Source organism: Caenorhabditis remanei, chromosome V (genome assembly GCF_010183535.1).
Source record: "Caenorhabditis remanei strain PX506 chromosome V, whole genome shotgun sequence".
NCBI lineage: Eukaryota > Metazoa > Nematoda > Chromadorea > Rhabditida > Rhabditidae > Caenorhabditis > Caenorhabditis remanei.
This window is the reverse complement of record NC_071332.1, coordinates 3,215,500-3,231,250: the sequence shown is the minus strand read 5'-3', so window position 1 is coordinate 3,231,250 and position 15,751 is coordinate 3,215,500. Positions and strand designations below refer to the sequence as shown.

Below are 15,751 nucleotides of genomic sequence, written 5' to 3'. Positions count from 1 at the left end.
TTTTTCTACACCACCCGTGTTGAAAATTTGAAGAAATGAATTCATTTGAAGAAAGAAAAAGTTCTATAATTATTTCCCCCGTGAACTCCTATTTCCCTATTTCGGAAGCCAAAACCACTGAAAGGCTTGAAAACCGTGTTTTTCACCTAGTGACCTAGTCGAGACCTATTCTAACTAAAAAAAATAGACGGGCATTGCGAGGGGAAAATTTCTGATCTTTTGGTCCAAGTTCGAAGAAAATCGGTTCAGTAGGGAGGGCGGTAGGATCGGCGACATACACACATACACACAGAATTTGGTGTTTGTTAATAGTAAAGATTCCTTGGTTTCCTACACTAAGAAACCTGTGCTCAAGTAAACTATTATTCTGTCTATCACATCCTATTCTACTCTTCCTCACGACATAACAGTAACTCTCTAGGAAGTGCCCGTACAAAAAAATTGCCAACTACAAAAATGAAGCTCTACTTTTGATCTGTACGATCCGGTAAAAATCTACTTAATGGGACAATCAGTATTACCATGACACACTCTCAATGTCGCGACGGTTTATGGGGTGGTGAGCCCGAACCGGCCGCGAGGAATGAGAGGAATTGAACTTAGAAAGACGAGCCAACACAAGTTTTAAATGACAACGGTTTATTCGATAATATACGCGAGTTAAATACGATACCTTCAATGTTCCCTTTCGGCTTGGCGTCGATAGACGAAGGAACCTCGGATGATGGTGACGGCAACGTTGGGTTAGGCATTGTAGGCAGGAAACGGCTACGGCTGGTTGAGATGTTCCTCTCTGTTGAGTAGATACTGATTCATTGCGTTTCTTCCTCCTACATCGACAGTGCCACGTAGTAGGGTCATCAAGATAAGGATTTGTGGAGCACGTCGGTCAAGGGAATAATTAAGGGTATCATATCTTCCTCACGTCTATATGAAGTTCATCGTTGTCTAATTAAGAATAGGAGAATAATCTACGATTTAGATTGTACCAGTTGTGATAATATAGCTAGGGCTATTATTGTCACGACACTCAAAGTTGACCAATTTCAACTAAAAACGGCCAAAGTTTGCAACGGTACTGTAGGTTAACGCGACAACACAGTGACATGCGGAGCTGAATCTAGAAACTCAAGCGACTTTAAGACCACTCTCGGAGTCGATCGCGCATCGATATACAGGTCATAGGCACACGAAAAAAGTCGACCATCTCCGATTTGCCAATCCTTTTGACCAAAAATAGTATCAAGTGTTCTCAGCAGATTGGGGTACTTTTTGGCCGGGTCCGTCACCTGGGTACCTAGGAAAATCAAAAAATCGATATTTTTCGAAAAATTTTCCTGTTGTAGATAGGGATGAAATCTCAACGGAAAATTCATGTAGACACTATTTTAAGCATTTTTTGTGTTTAAAAGAAATTTCCAGCTCAGCACCTTCATTGTGAAAATTTTGAAAATACATGAATTTTTTGGGTTTTTTTCATAAAATTGTTTTTATCTCGGCACCCGAGAAGACAGCGTTTTTTATTTGAAATTCAGAATTTGCATAAAATTTAGTAACCATATTGTCCCTTCCCCTATCTCTATCCCCAAAGAACACTTTTTTTTGGGAAGTATAGGAAAAACTGCGATTTCAATTTTCGAGGCCTTCCGGTAAATTATTTTTGATGTTTCAAACTGATGGTTTTTTATAATTTTTTATTCAACCATGTCGTTTTTCTTCAGTCCTGATACAATTTTCTATCATACCACAAAAAATGTTTCGAAAAAACAGAATTTTTTGAATTGTTGAAGTTTTTTTCCAGAATTGAATCATTCGAACTGAAATATCAAGGATAGCATTATAAAATTAGGAGAATATGACTGGAATATTATTTAGCTTTATAAAACAAATGATTTCCATTATCAGGTCATGTTATTGACGCTTTAATGATAAAATTTAGCGAAATGTTCCCCTTGTGAGGTAGGTTAGCAAGATTTTCAACAAAAAAATTGAAAAAAATAAGACTCATACAGTAGCGGTCATAGGTGAGTATACCTCCACTCTTTCATGTGTATCTCAGCTGAAACAAGTCCGTTTTGCATAATCTTTTTTTTCAAAGATAGATGAAACATTCAGCAATAAGAAAACAAATTTTTTGAAAATGTTAACATTTTTAATTTTGTCGATAATCGATTTTTCCTGACCGTGATTTGAAAATAATAATTTTAAAAAACTTTTTATTTTTCTTTTGAAGTTATTGAGTTTTTGATATCAAAATGATGGAACATGTTCAAATAAACAAAAAATTATGTTGAATTGGTTTCTGAAACCCTAAGCATCGTGCTAGAGCTTAAGAAGTCAAAAATGGCGCCCTGGGGAAAACCTTCATAACTCATCAAAAAATTATTCAAATTAGCCGAAACATGTATCAAAAAACGTGTTTTGAGTTTTTCTACAAACCAACATCAAAAAATCAATATTTTAGAAAAAATAATTTTTCATATTTTTTTCACTCAAAATTTTTTAATTCCAAATTTTCCTAGATTTTCGATATTTTCTGGCTATAAAACGAACAAAAAACTCAAAAATGTGCATGTGAAGTGCTTTATCAATTTTGAGTGAAAAAAATATGAAAAATTATTTTTTCTAAAATAGTTGCCCGCGTATGAATACGGGGTGATAGGGTCCTGATAAAATAAGACGACAAATACACAGTTTCTTACAATAAATTTACTTTATTGCAAGAAAATACAATAAGAGAGCGATAAACTTACAAAACAATAGTTAAAACAACCAACGCTAAAACTAGAACTAAACTCTGAAAGCCAACCGACTCCAGAAACTACTTGTTGCCACGTGGAGTACACGTGTCCACGTGAACTGACGCGCTGAGGTTACGGTAGGCGCGTGAGCCTTTGGCGGAGTGTCGTTGCGTATTTATTGTGAGGACTCGGAGAACTACAGGGTTATGAGGGTACCTTGCCACTGGCTATAAAACGAACAAAAAACTCAAAAATGTGCATGTGAAGTGCTTTATCAATTTTGAGTGAAAAAAATATGAAAAATTATTTTTTCTAAAATATTGATTTTTTGATGTTGGTTTGTAGAAAAACTCAAAACACGTTTTTTGATACATGTTTCGGCTAATTTGAATAATTTTTTGATGAGTTATGAAGGTTTTCCCCAGGGCGCCATTTTTGACTTCTTAAGCTCTAGCACGATGCTTAGGGTTTCAGAAACCAATTCAACATAATTTTTTGTTTATTTGAACATGTTCCATCATTTTGATATCAAAAACTCAATAACTTCAAAAGAAAAATAAAAAGTTTTTTAAAATTATTATTTTCAAATCACGGTCAGGAAAAATCGATTATCGACAAAATTAAAAATGTTAACATTTTCAAAAAATTTGTTTTCTTATTGCTGAATGTTTCATCTATCTTTGAAAAAAAAGATTATGCAAAACGGACTTGTTTCAGCTGAGATACACATGAAAGAGTGGAGGTATACTCACCTATGACCGCTACTGTATGAGTCTTATTTTTTTCAATTTTTTTGTTGAAAATCTTGCTAACCTACCTCACAAGGGGAACATTTCGCTAAATTTTATCATTAAAGCGTCAATAACATGACCTGATAATGGAAATCATTTGTTTTATAAAGCTAAATAATATTCCAGTCATATTCTCCTAATTTTATAATGCTATCCTTGATATTTCAGTTCGAATGATTCAATTCTGGAAAAAAACTTCAACAATTCAAAAAATTCTGTTTTTTCGAAACATTTTTTGTGGTATGATAGAAAATTGTATCAGGACTGAAGAAAAACGACATGGTTGAATAAAAAATTATAAAAAACCATCAGTTTGAAACATCAAAAATAATTTACCGGAAGGCCTCGAAAATTGAAATCGCAGTTTTTCCTATACTTCCCAAAAAAAAGTGTTCTTTGGGGATAGAGATAGGGGAAGGGACAATATGGTTACTAAATTTTATGCAAATTCTGAATTTCAAATAAAAAACGCTGTCTTCTCGGGTGCCGAGATAAAAACAATTTTATGAAAAAAACCCAAAAAATTCATGTATTTTCAAAATTTTCACAATGAAGGTGCTGAGCTGGAAATTTCTTTTAAACACAAAAAATGCTTAAAATAGTGTCTACATGAATTTTCCGTTGAGATTTCATCCCTATCTACAACAGGAAAATTTTTCGAAAAATATCGATTTTTTGATTTTCCTAGGTACCCAGGTGACGGACCCGGCCAAAAAGTACCCCAATCTGCTGAGAACACTTGATACTATTTTTGGTCAAAAGGATTGGCAAATCGGAGATGGTCGACTTTTTTCGTGTGCCTATGACCTGTATATCGATGCGCGATCGACTCCGAGAGTGGTCTTAAAGTCGCTTGAGTTTCTAGATTCAGCTCCGCATGTCACTGTGTTGTCGCGTTAACCTACAGTACCGTTGCAAACTTTGGCCGTTTTTAGTTGAAATTGGTCAACTTTGAGTGTCGTGACAATAATAGCCCTAGCTATATTATCACAACTGGTACAATCTAAATCGTAGATTATTCTCCTATTCTTAATTAGACAACGATGAACTTCATATAGACGTGAGGAAGATATGATACCCTTAATTATTCCCTTGACCGACGTGCTCCACAAATCCTTATCTTGATGACCCTACTACGTGGCACTGTCGATGTAGGAGGAAGAAACGCAATGAATCAGTATCTACTCAACAGAGAGGAACATCTCAACCAGCCGTAGCCGTTTCCTGCCTACAATGCCTAACCCAACGTTGCCGTCACCATCATCCGAGGTTCCTTCGTCTATCGACGCCAAGCCGAAAGGGAACATTGAAGGTATCGTATTTAACTCGCGTATATTATCGAATAAACCGTTGTCATTTAAAACTTGTGTTGGCTCGTCTTTCTAAGTTCAATTCCTCTCATTCCTCGCGGCCGGTTCGGGCTCACCACCCCATAAACCGTCGCGACATTGAGAGTGTGTCATGGTAATACTGATTGTCCCATTAAGTAGATTTTTACCGGATCGTACAGATCAAAAGTAGAGCTTCATTTTTGTAGTTGGCAATTTTTTTGTACGGGCACTTCCTAGAGAGTTACTGTTATGTCGTGAGGAAGAGTAGAATAGGATGTGATAGACAGAATAATAGTTTACTTGAGCACAGGTTTCTTAGTGTAGGAAACCAAGGAATCTTTACTATTAACAAACACCAAATTCTGTGTGTTGGTTGTTTTAACTATTGTTTTGTAAGTTTATCGCTCTCTTATTGTATTTTCTTGCAATAAAGTAAATTTATTGTAAGAAACTGTGTATTTGTCGTCTTATTTTATCAGGACCCTATCACCCCGTATTCATACGCGGGCAACTATTTTAGAAAAAATAATTTTTCATATTTTTTTCACTCAAAATTGATAAAGCACTTCACATGCACATTTTTGAGTTTTTTGTTCGTTTTATAGCCAGAAAATATCGAAAATCTAGGAAAATTTGGAATTAAAAAATTTTGAGTGAAAAAAAAATGAAAAATTATTTTTTCTAAAATATTGATTTTTTGATGTTGGTTTGTAGAAAAACTCAAAACACGTTTTTTGATACATGTTTCGGCTAATTTGAATAATTTTTTGATGAGTTATGAAGGTTTTCCCCAGGGCGCCATTTTTGACTTCTTAAGCTCTAGCACGATGCTTAGGGTTTCAGAAACCAATTCAACATAATTTTTTGTTTATTTGAACATGTTCCATCATTTTGATATCAAAAACTCAATAACTTCAAAAGAAAAATAAAAAGTTTTTTAAAATTATTATTTTCAAATCACGGTCAGGAAAAATCGATTATCGACAAAATTAAAAATGTTAACATTTTCAAAAAATTTGTTTTCTTATTGCTGAATGTTTCATCTATCTTTGAAAAAAAAGATTATGCAAAACGGACTTGTTTCAGCTGAGATACACATGAAAGAGTGGAGGTATACTCACCTATGACCGCTACTGTATGAGTCTTATTTTTTTCAATTTTTTTGTTGAAAATCTTGCTAACCTACCTCACAAGGGGAACATTTCGCTAAATTTTATCATTAAAGCGTCAATAACATGACCTGATAATGGAAATCATTTGTTTTATAAAGCTAAATAATATTCCAGTCATATTCTCCTAATTTTATAATGCTATCCTTGATATTTCAGTTCGAATGATTCAATTCTGGAAAAAATTTCAAAAAATATCGGCGTCGTCTTCACAGGGAGAGTTCGATATCCTCATTCTGGCTGCCGATAGCAGTCAACTGCTTTTTGGATCTCATCTCGGGTAATGACTTTTCTCCAAACTTGATGTCCAAATCAGGGCTGGGCAACTTATTTGAATTCTTGTTTTGAATGTTTGATAACTTTGGTGAAAATTAACCAATCTGTTCAAAACTTTCTCCGCGTTTTTAATTACCAATTCTTACATTAGGTGCCTCACTTCAGGTAACAAGGTTGTGCGGTCACGGTGAACTGAAAACGTGGTCAAATAATTTGCCCAGCGCTGGTTCAAATGTAAAGAAAGAACGTCGTCGAAGGCTTGAACGAATTATGGACATTCTGAACTAATCATCAATTAGTTACTTTAAACTACTCGATCTCCCGATCCCCATCACCTTCGACAGTGAGCTGGTCCTGTTCTTCAGCATCAACCTCACCATAAATAGATTGTTTGAGTACAGAAGCAAACGGCAACTTTTGTTTCCTCTCGAGATATTTTCGGATCTTCAAGAATGGAGACATTGAACTTCTGGAGCAGAAGGCAAATGACGTGTCCAACGTCGAACGTCATCAGAATAGCAGTTAACAAAAAAAAATGAAAAAAAAGTGAAGAATTTCATGCTATTTATACTGTTTTCTTGGCGCACTTTTCAAAATTATACTAGATTTTTACAGAAAAACTTATAATTCGGTGTTCAATTAGCCATCCACGGTCTAGGTATAAAAAATTTGGTTCAACGAATCCGGCCGCCGCATTTCTCGATGTTTTCCCTTCATTTCCATTACTGTAAGTTCTTTCACAAAAACTCCGAAACTTTAAAACAACTTTAAAAAATTTAAAATGGAAATTGAAATACAGAAGATTTCAATGATAGATTTGAATAATTTGTTTGTAAATTTTCGAAACTTCAAGAAAAAGTACAAATAATTCCACCTTTTGTATTTGTACTCAGATTTTGAACAAAAAAAAAAGTTTTTCAAAATTACAAAGTCATTGCTCTAGTTGAAATAATCCTCTTTTGTTTATTAAATTTGTCTCAATAAGCTTGGCAATTGTACGAAAAAATTTTACCTTATGAATATCACCAATAATAGTTGTCAATTATTTTTTCAGGTTGTCGTTGACATGCCGATGGGGCCCCCGAAAGCAGACTGAGAAGCAACATCAAAAACAATAATCGAATTTCCACAAAATTTTCTAAATTTTTCTATGCTTTTTCTTAAGTTTGAATAAAATAAATATTCATATACATTGCTACAATTGTTTGCTGCTTCGTAACTATTTTAATTAGAAAGAACCAGAAAATTCTCTTCCGGGGAACCCCTGTCCAAATTTACCGCTGCCGACCGCGAGGATGAAAATTGGTCCAAACTAGGACCAAATTTGATGGTTTTTTTGGTATCGTTTTGACACCGAGTGTTCATACGCGTTTGGACCAAATTTCATCCTCAGCGGTTTGCCTGTGGACGAGAGACATTTTTTAGATGCCGTGATATTTGGGGCGAAACACAGCTAAATTTGGGTGGAAAATCAAATAAATCGTATGTATTAAATTTGAATTTTCAGACCAGGATATCTGGATTCTGAAGGCCACTCAGAAATTGCTAGGTCTCGTTGCTGAACTCCAAAGTCAGTTCTAACCATTCTCTAGTCAGACAAAAAAACAAACACCACTTGTCTTTTATCTATAAGAATGATCTCGGAGTGCTAAACCCCAACCAGTACGGTGCAACAAAAAATCAATATATACCCTGAGTGTTCAAACTCGAGGCAGTTGTTACAACGTTTAGTAAAACGGTGAGGGATCTAAATGGACAGAGGTGAGATCATTTACAAGTTTTAAACCCCAAATTCAGGGCTCAAATTGAAATTTATAACATTTAATTAAATCAGATTTTTCCCTACTTCTTGATCCCCCGAGAGCCACTATGCATCCGGATACGGAGAAAATCGAACAGATTTTGGAGACCATACAAGAAGCATCCGGTGTTTTAACTATAAACGGTAAGTCTTGTTTTTACAACCTCTGCTCGGAGATGAAGAATATTTTCAAAACTTGATTCTCAATACAGATGCAAGACAGACGGTGGATTTTGAGAAGTTGACGAAAGAGGACAAAATTGGAGAGGGACGTTTTGGTAGTGTTTATCGATATGCTTTTAAATCTACAACGATGGCGGTTAAAACGATTGAGACGGCTCGAAAAACACTGATTCAAATGAAACAAGTGAACTTTGAGGTGGAATGTTTGGAAAAGTTTCGAGGTCACAAGAATATCGTTGAAATGTTCGGTGTGTTTATGGAGAACGTAAGACTGAACAAGCAAAACCTAAAAACCGTAATTTTCTTCCAGAAGACTATATACATTTGCCTCGAATTGTTGCTCATCGATATTTACCAATTAATGAGCATTCATAAGGTCCTCCCTTCAAGAGCAGCATTGTTTATTATCCGTGAAACATTATCAGCTCTCCAGTACATTCATCAAAAGGAAGTCATTCATGGTGACTTGTCTCCGCACAATGTTATGATCAGAAGTAACGGAGAAGTTGTTCTGTGCGATTTCGGGTTGGCAAAGAATTTAAAAGCCATCGAAAACCATTTATCGACCGCTAACCCCCTTTTCATGGCTCCGGAAATCCTTGGTGCCAATCCAATGTACTCACCGAAAGCAGATGTATGGGGAATTGGAGTCCTCCTTCACTTTATGTTAACTGCGGAGATTCCATATGGAGGTAGCACAAATGAATTTTTCATTTATTCTGAGATACTCGACGAACGGAAACCAGTTCTTGATAGGGTGAGTGTTATTATATGTATAGGAATTTCAAAACATGCACTCTAATTGGAAAATATTGGAATGCTGAATTCAATACTGAAAAACTATTTTTGCAAGTACAGTACCGCTCAAAAGTATATTAAGTTTTGGTTTTTTCAGTTGATAAGGTCTAAATTTGAGAGTGTGTCATGGTAATATTGATTGAATAATCAAATAAATTTTTAATGAATTATACAGATCAGAAGTACAGCTTTATTTTTGTAGTTGACAACTGTTTTGTACGGACACTCCCTAGAGAGTTCTGGTCATTTTAAGACGATAGTTCAAAAATCGCACGATTTTGCACTGAAATTGGTGGATTTGAGGAGAAATTACTTTGACGATATGTAACTTACTAGGGAGCGTCCGTACAAAAAAGTTGTCAACTACAAAAATGAAGCTCTATTCTTGGTTTGTTCGATCCCATAAAAAGTTGTTTTGTGGCACAGTTAGTTTTACTATGACACACTCTCAAAGTTGGGCGGGCGTTTTCTACTAAAAAAGGCAGAAGTTAATATACTTTTGAGCGGTACTGTAGACCCTCAATGAGAACAATATTTGAGATCAAAAAAGGATTATTATTTTCTAATTTTCAGTCGTTTTTCCATTCAAACCTGGTTGAATTCGCGTCGAGTTTCATGCATTTTAAAGTGACGAACCGGCCATCGGCGGAAGAAGCTCGGAAACACCCACTTCTCAATAACACAACGATTGAAGAGCTGAGGAGACTCCTCCTTACCCTCCCATCCAACACCACTGATAAAGGGGCGGTGCCTATCTTAAACTGGGCGGAGTCTATGAGAATTCGACTCAACAAACTCCGAACGAAATCTCAGAAGGCGATGGACGAAGCACTACGAGAGAATCAGACGGAAGAGGAGATGAGTCGGACGATAGATGCGTTGAGTGAGGTGGCTGGTGTCTATAACGAGATGTTCAGAGCGTCGAATATGAAGTGTCGATTGAATGCTGTATTCGATAAGAGAGGAATGTTCGAGGATGTCGAGGCGGCTATTCATGTGAGTTTTTGAGTATAAAATTAAACGAAAACATTTAAATATTAGGTTGTGTATTTGAGAAAGAGAAAGCTATGTATGTTGATAATAAAAACACACTGCTGAGCCAAAAACTGTTCGGAAAAAGTAACTGTCCCAAATACGCTTACTGTAAAAAGTACTGCGAAAAAATAAAGTATGGCCAAGGATTTTCAAGAAACTTTTCGCGGGCTGAAACGTGCAAACGCAGGGAATTGTAGTGCGCGTTTCAGCCCGCGAAAAGTTTCTTGAAAATCCTTGATCAAACTTTATTTTTACACACTACACAGTCTCCCAGCCTCCCAAAAACAACTGCAAGAAAATTTTTGATCTACCCTTATGAAACGGAAATGTTGAGAAATTTGCAGGTCTAAAACTGTACTACTTTAATTTTTAGCGTAAAGCTCAAGGTCGGAAGTAAGACAATTTCAGTTTTAGAATTATTCTGACTGCATTATCCAACCATTCAATCCAAAAAATCCTAGTTTCAGATATTATTTCAAGTCGAAAAGGCAGTTTTTCTTTTTCGATTTCATTAAAATCTATCAGCGTTTTCAATTCTCAATATTATCAAACAAATGATAGCTTAAAACATGCGCCAGAAATTTTTACACATTTTTGATGGAAGGGACCAAATTTGGCTCAGTAGTTTTCGAGAAATTGATCAAATTCCGAAAATTTTGTGGTTTTTTGTTATTTTCTCAAAAATTACTAAGCCAAATTTGGTCCCATCCATCAAAAATGTTTAAAAATTTCTGGCGCATGTTTTAAGCTATCATTTGTTTGATAATATTGAGAATTGAAAACGCTGATAGATTTTAATGAAATCGAAAAAGAAAAACTGCCTTTTCGACCTGAAATAAAATCTAAAACCAGGATTTTTTGCATTGAATGGTTGGATAATGCAGTCAGAATAATTCTAAAACTGAAATTGTCTTACTTCCGACCTTGAGCTTTACGCTAAAAATTAAAGTAGTACAGTTTTAGACCTGCAAATTTCTCAACATTTCCGTTTCATAAGGGTAGATCAAAAATTTTCTTGCAGTTGTTTCTGGGAGACTGGGAGACTGTGCACTAAAATACAATAAAACTATAAAAACTGGTCTAAAGCAAAAGCGAGAGGTAAAATCTGCTACTGAGAATAACGGAGTACCTAACGTGCCGTCACCAGCACATCAGAGTGCCGAAATTCTCCATTTAAAAGTGAAATTGACACATAGCGACGAGAAGTGCGCGCGTGCCCATAGGTCAAACGCGGCAACACAGTGACATACGAAGTGAGTCTAGAAACTCAAACGACTTCAAAGAAGTGTTTAGGAGAGCACACGATGCCAACCGTAACGTGTTTTATAAGATAAAATTCAAACCATCAAAAATCCAAATAACCAATTTGAGATAGTTTAATTTTTCCAAAAATCACATAGAGTACCGCCCAAAAGGTTATCAACATTGTCTGTTTTCAGTTGAAATTGGTCAACTTTGAGAGTGTGGTATGGTAATACTGATTGTCCTATCAAGTAGATTTTTATATGAATTATACAGATCAAAAGTAGAGCGTCATTTTTGTAGTTGACAACTTTTTTGTTTGGACACTCCCTAGAGAGTTATGGTCATTTTAAGGGACAGCTCAAAAATCGCACTATTCTGCACTGAAATTGATCGATTTGAGGGAAAAATTACTTTGCCGATATGTAACTCTCTGGGGAGTGTCAGTACGGAAAAGTTGTCAACTACAAAAATGAAGCTCTACCTTTGATCTAAATAATTCGTTAAAAATCTACTTGATGGGACAATAAGTATTACCATGACACACTCTCAAAGTTGGTCATTTTCAACTGAAAACAGCCGAAGTTGATATCCTTTTGGGCGGTGCTGTGAGTGTCCTTCAAAAGGTATCAAAACTGCTTTTTATAGTTTGAACGTTTTTCTGTGATTTTCGAAATACATTTCTGAGGTGTGTTATCTCGGAATGGACTCTAAGTGTTTTATCAATATCATAATCATTTTCAGAACTAAAAATATTTTTATAAGAGGGAGATTTTTGGAAAAATCAAACTATCTCAAATTGGTTCTTTGGTTTTTTTGATGATTTGAATTTTATCTTATGGAACACGTTACGGGGAATCCGTAGACGATTTGAAAATTGTGGATTTCTAAAGGGATTTTTTGAGAAAAGTTTAAAAACATAAAGATAAAATTTATTTGGACGGTTTCTGGGGTGTTGGGGGGCCTAAAAATTTGTGTGGGGATGGTCATGTTTCTAACATGTTCCGAAAGTTTTCCCTAGTTATCTGTAAACTCTACATTTTTATGAATTTTTATACATATGAAAAGTCTATTATTGGGCATTTTAAATCGTTTTTCTGGGTTTTGAAACCGTCAAATTTGTAAATATATCAAACTTCAATACTTATATGATGGAATTTTTAATGGGTTTTCGAAAAAGTTCACCACCTTAATATTTCTTCAATTCCAGGCCCATGAGTTCCACGACCCGCATTCTCACGGATTATTCGACAGAATGCAACAATCAATGAATGAGAGAACGGCTATCGAGGTATTCGTTTCCATGAATTTCAATCAAAAATCTATAATTTCAGAGAAACATCCTCGCCGTCACCGACACATTCAAACAGAATCCGGTCTCATCGCCACGTGGATCCCGTCTCTCCGCCCCGCCCCCAATCAAATTCGGAAAACATTTCGAAGAGGCGAACAAGGGATTAGTACTCGCAATGGATGCGGTCTTCAATCGGACACGTGGCGAAGCAATGTCATGGAAATTCAAACGGATCAGTCATCGATCGTTTAGGAATTCGAAGACGTTGGTTGAGGTCAGTTTCTGGATGAGAGTTATTGTTCAAATTAAAAGAAAAATAATCTTTACTATTAAAAAACCCAACCGATTGAACCGATTTTCTTCACAGTTGGGCCAAAAGATCAGAAATTTTCACCACTTGATGCCCATTTATTTATTTTTTTATTCTCAAAGTGGCGTCTTCTGAGACAGAGACACTGATACAGCATGTAGGTATCGGCAGCGGAAATAGATGGAGAGACGGTCGACAAAGCGTTTTCTCTTCTTTCCTCGCCCCGGCAGGCATTTTCAGGGCTGTACGGCTAAGCTCAGTGCGCCGCCACGTCCCATCTGGCAAGTTAGGCAACGTTGACTACAGTTAGTTGGTTCGAACCCATGTGGGGACGTGAAATTTTTTTTGGTACTATAGAATTCAGAAAAATTAGGGGAATCCGATCGTGTCGTCTGTATTCGGATTAATCCACGTCATAAAAACATACGGTTTCCAAAAAGCGACGACGTGAAGATTTTTGTTGTTATCGGAATCAGAAAAAGGAGGATTCGAAACGTGTCGTCTGTTTCCGGATTGATTACGATCAATTGTAACACGAAAGAATAAGGGTTTTTTGATTCTGGGACGTTTTGAAACCGAGACGTTTTAAAAACCGAGACTTCTCAAAACAGAAGCTCTTTGGACTGAACATTTCCAGAAGATACTTGGACTCTGAACATTTACTGAGACGTTTTGAAACCGAGAATACTGTAATAGATTCATCGAAATCAAGACACCTTAGAATCAAATTTTTTCAAAAGCGAGCCACTTTGAAATTGACGGAGTTTTGAAACCAAGATGGTTGAGAACCCGGTTTCAAAAGGTCTTAGTTGAGGACTGTCTTGGTTTTGAAATTTCATAGTTTTGAGTAATTGTGGTAACATTGATATCCTGTCGAACAGTACCCCAGGACGTTCTGATTGTGAAACCACTCATTTCGAAACCAGACGTCTTGAAACCCTACAATTCATTTTAAAAATCGAAATTTCTCTTTGTTTTTCTGTTGAAATTGGGAGGTTTTGGTTACGAAACGGCTTATGATCTTCACGTCTAGGTTCCGAAATGACTCACTATGAGTTTCGAAATGTCTTGGTTCCAAAATGTCTTGGTTTTGAAACGTCTCGAATTTTGTTTAAACAATTCCTTTCATTTCAGGTCCAATACTGTACAGTTCCGGCCACCGAGAAAGAGTTCGTCTCGTGTATGAAGGCGTTATTGGTGTTGAATTTCGGGATTCTGGAGGATTTGATACTGGGCGGAGAGGACGAATCACTGTACGATACGGAATCAATCTATCAGTCGAAGAGAAAAGTGTATCGAGAATTCACCAAGTCTGCCAGAGAGATCATTCTATGCTCTCCGGTCACCAAATTCACGTTAGTCACTGCTTTTTTTAGGCAAAAAATCTAAAGATTTCAAGTTTTTGGTCGTTTTTAGTCGAAAACTCTGTAATTTTAGGTCAATTTTAGGGATTTTGACCCCCTAAAAATCTGAAAATTCGAGTTTTTTGGTCATTTTTAGTTTGGAATATTTGAAATTTCTGGTAATTTTTGAACATTTTCAACCAAAAAAATGTGAAATTTTCAGTCAAAAATTTGAAAATTTCAAGTTCTTGGTTATTTTCAGTCAAAAAGTTTGAAATTTTTGAATATTATTCATCCTTTTTTGAATTTTCAGCCTAAAAATCAAACTTAATTAATTTTCAGAGTGCCCACAAACGTCGCCCAAGTCAACAACTACATTCAGATGTATGTGAACTGTTTCAGCAACAAGTGCCATTATTGCAAGTGAGTTAAAAAAAAAGTTTTTCCCCTGAAAATTGGAGAGAAAAATAAAACATACAAATTTTTGAACAAAAAAAACGAGTTTACTCGTCAAAAATGAAAATGAAAATCCGTTTCGAAACTCTTTGGTTTCGAGATGTCTAGGTTCTTGACGCCACGTTTCTAAACCGTCCCGGTTTCAAAACGACCCTCCCCCAACCGCAATAATTCTCCAATTTCTTTCAGAAAATACCTTCGCAACTTCATGCCGCCCACAATGGTCATCAGAGAATCATTCGTTTATTGTCATAAGTTATGTCTCCTATCACACGCCTAGCCAGAAAGATCTTGGGATCACCTACTTCACACGTCCGTAAATATTCGCATTTTTTTCTGAAATGTCACCGAGTACATCATCTAATATTTTTTATATTTGCTGTTTTATATAAATGAAAGTGCTGTGCAAACAATGTATCATGACAGTTCACATACATCTATATATCATGAAATGTGATCTTTTACTGGAAAAGTGAAAACCGAATTAGGCTGCATCAGTGAGGAGCAACTTCCTATAGGGCAAAAGAGAAACGCCGCCAGCCATTTCTTTTGGCGCAACTGGTAGAGAGTTTAACTTTTGATTGAACAGCTAGACACCGTATGGTTCGACCCCCCAGCAACAAAGTTTTTTTTGCTTTCTATGTTGTTGGAAATTGATACAATTACAATTTTCAGCGTGAAATTGTTTTGTGATACCTTTGAAAGACCAATACTGATTTACTCAATGATTGTCTACTATATTTCTCATATTCCACTTTTTCCCCGGTTTCTACAGTAATATTGCAACACTTGGATTTTTCATTTACAATCGGTGAAATTGGAGAAAGCGCCCAGTTAAAACGGATTGTCTCAAAATGTCAATTATTTATGGAACGTATAGATCAAAAGTAGGGCTTCATTTTTGCAGTTGACAAATTTTTCGTACAAAACGTCCCTGAAAAGATACAGACCGTCAAAGTAAACACCTCGAAAATCGCTATG

The 15,751-nt window shown here is 35.9% G+C and overlaps 1 protein-coding gene across 1 annotated transcript; it reads left to right on the top strand.

Moving 5' to 3' along the window:
• Positions 1 to 8,177: 8,177 nt before the first annotated feature.
• On the top strand, positions 8,178 to 15,050 carry GCK72_017015 (uncharacterized protein; the record flags this gene model as incomplete). Its single annotated transcript, XM_053731827.1, has 9 exons — positions 8,178 to 8,253; positions 8,322 to 8,557; positions 8,603 to 9,049; positions 9,664 to 10,086; positions 12,578 to 12,658; positions 12,702 to 12,935; positions 14,106 to 14,326; positions 14,657 to 14,737; positions 14,960 to 15,050. 9 exons carry the CDS (start codon positions 8,178 to 8,180, stop codon positions 15,048 to 15,050), a joined length of 1,890 nt encoding a protein of 629 aa, XP_053580740.1.
• Positions 15,051 to 15,751: the final 701 nt, after the last annotated feature.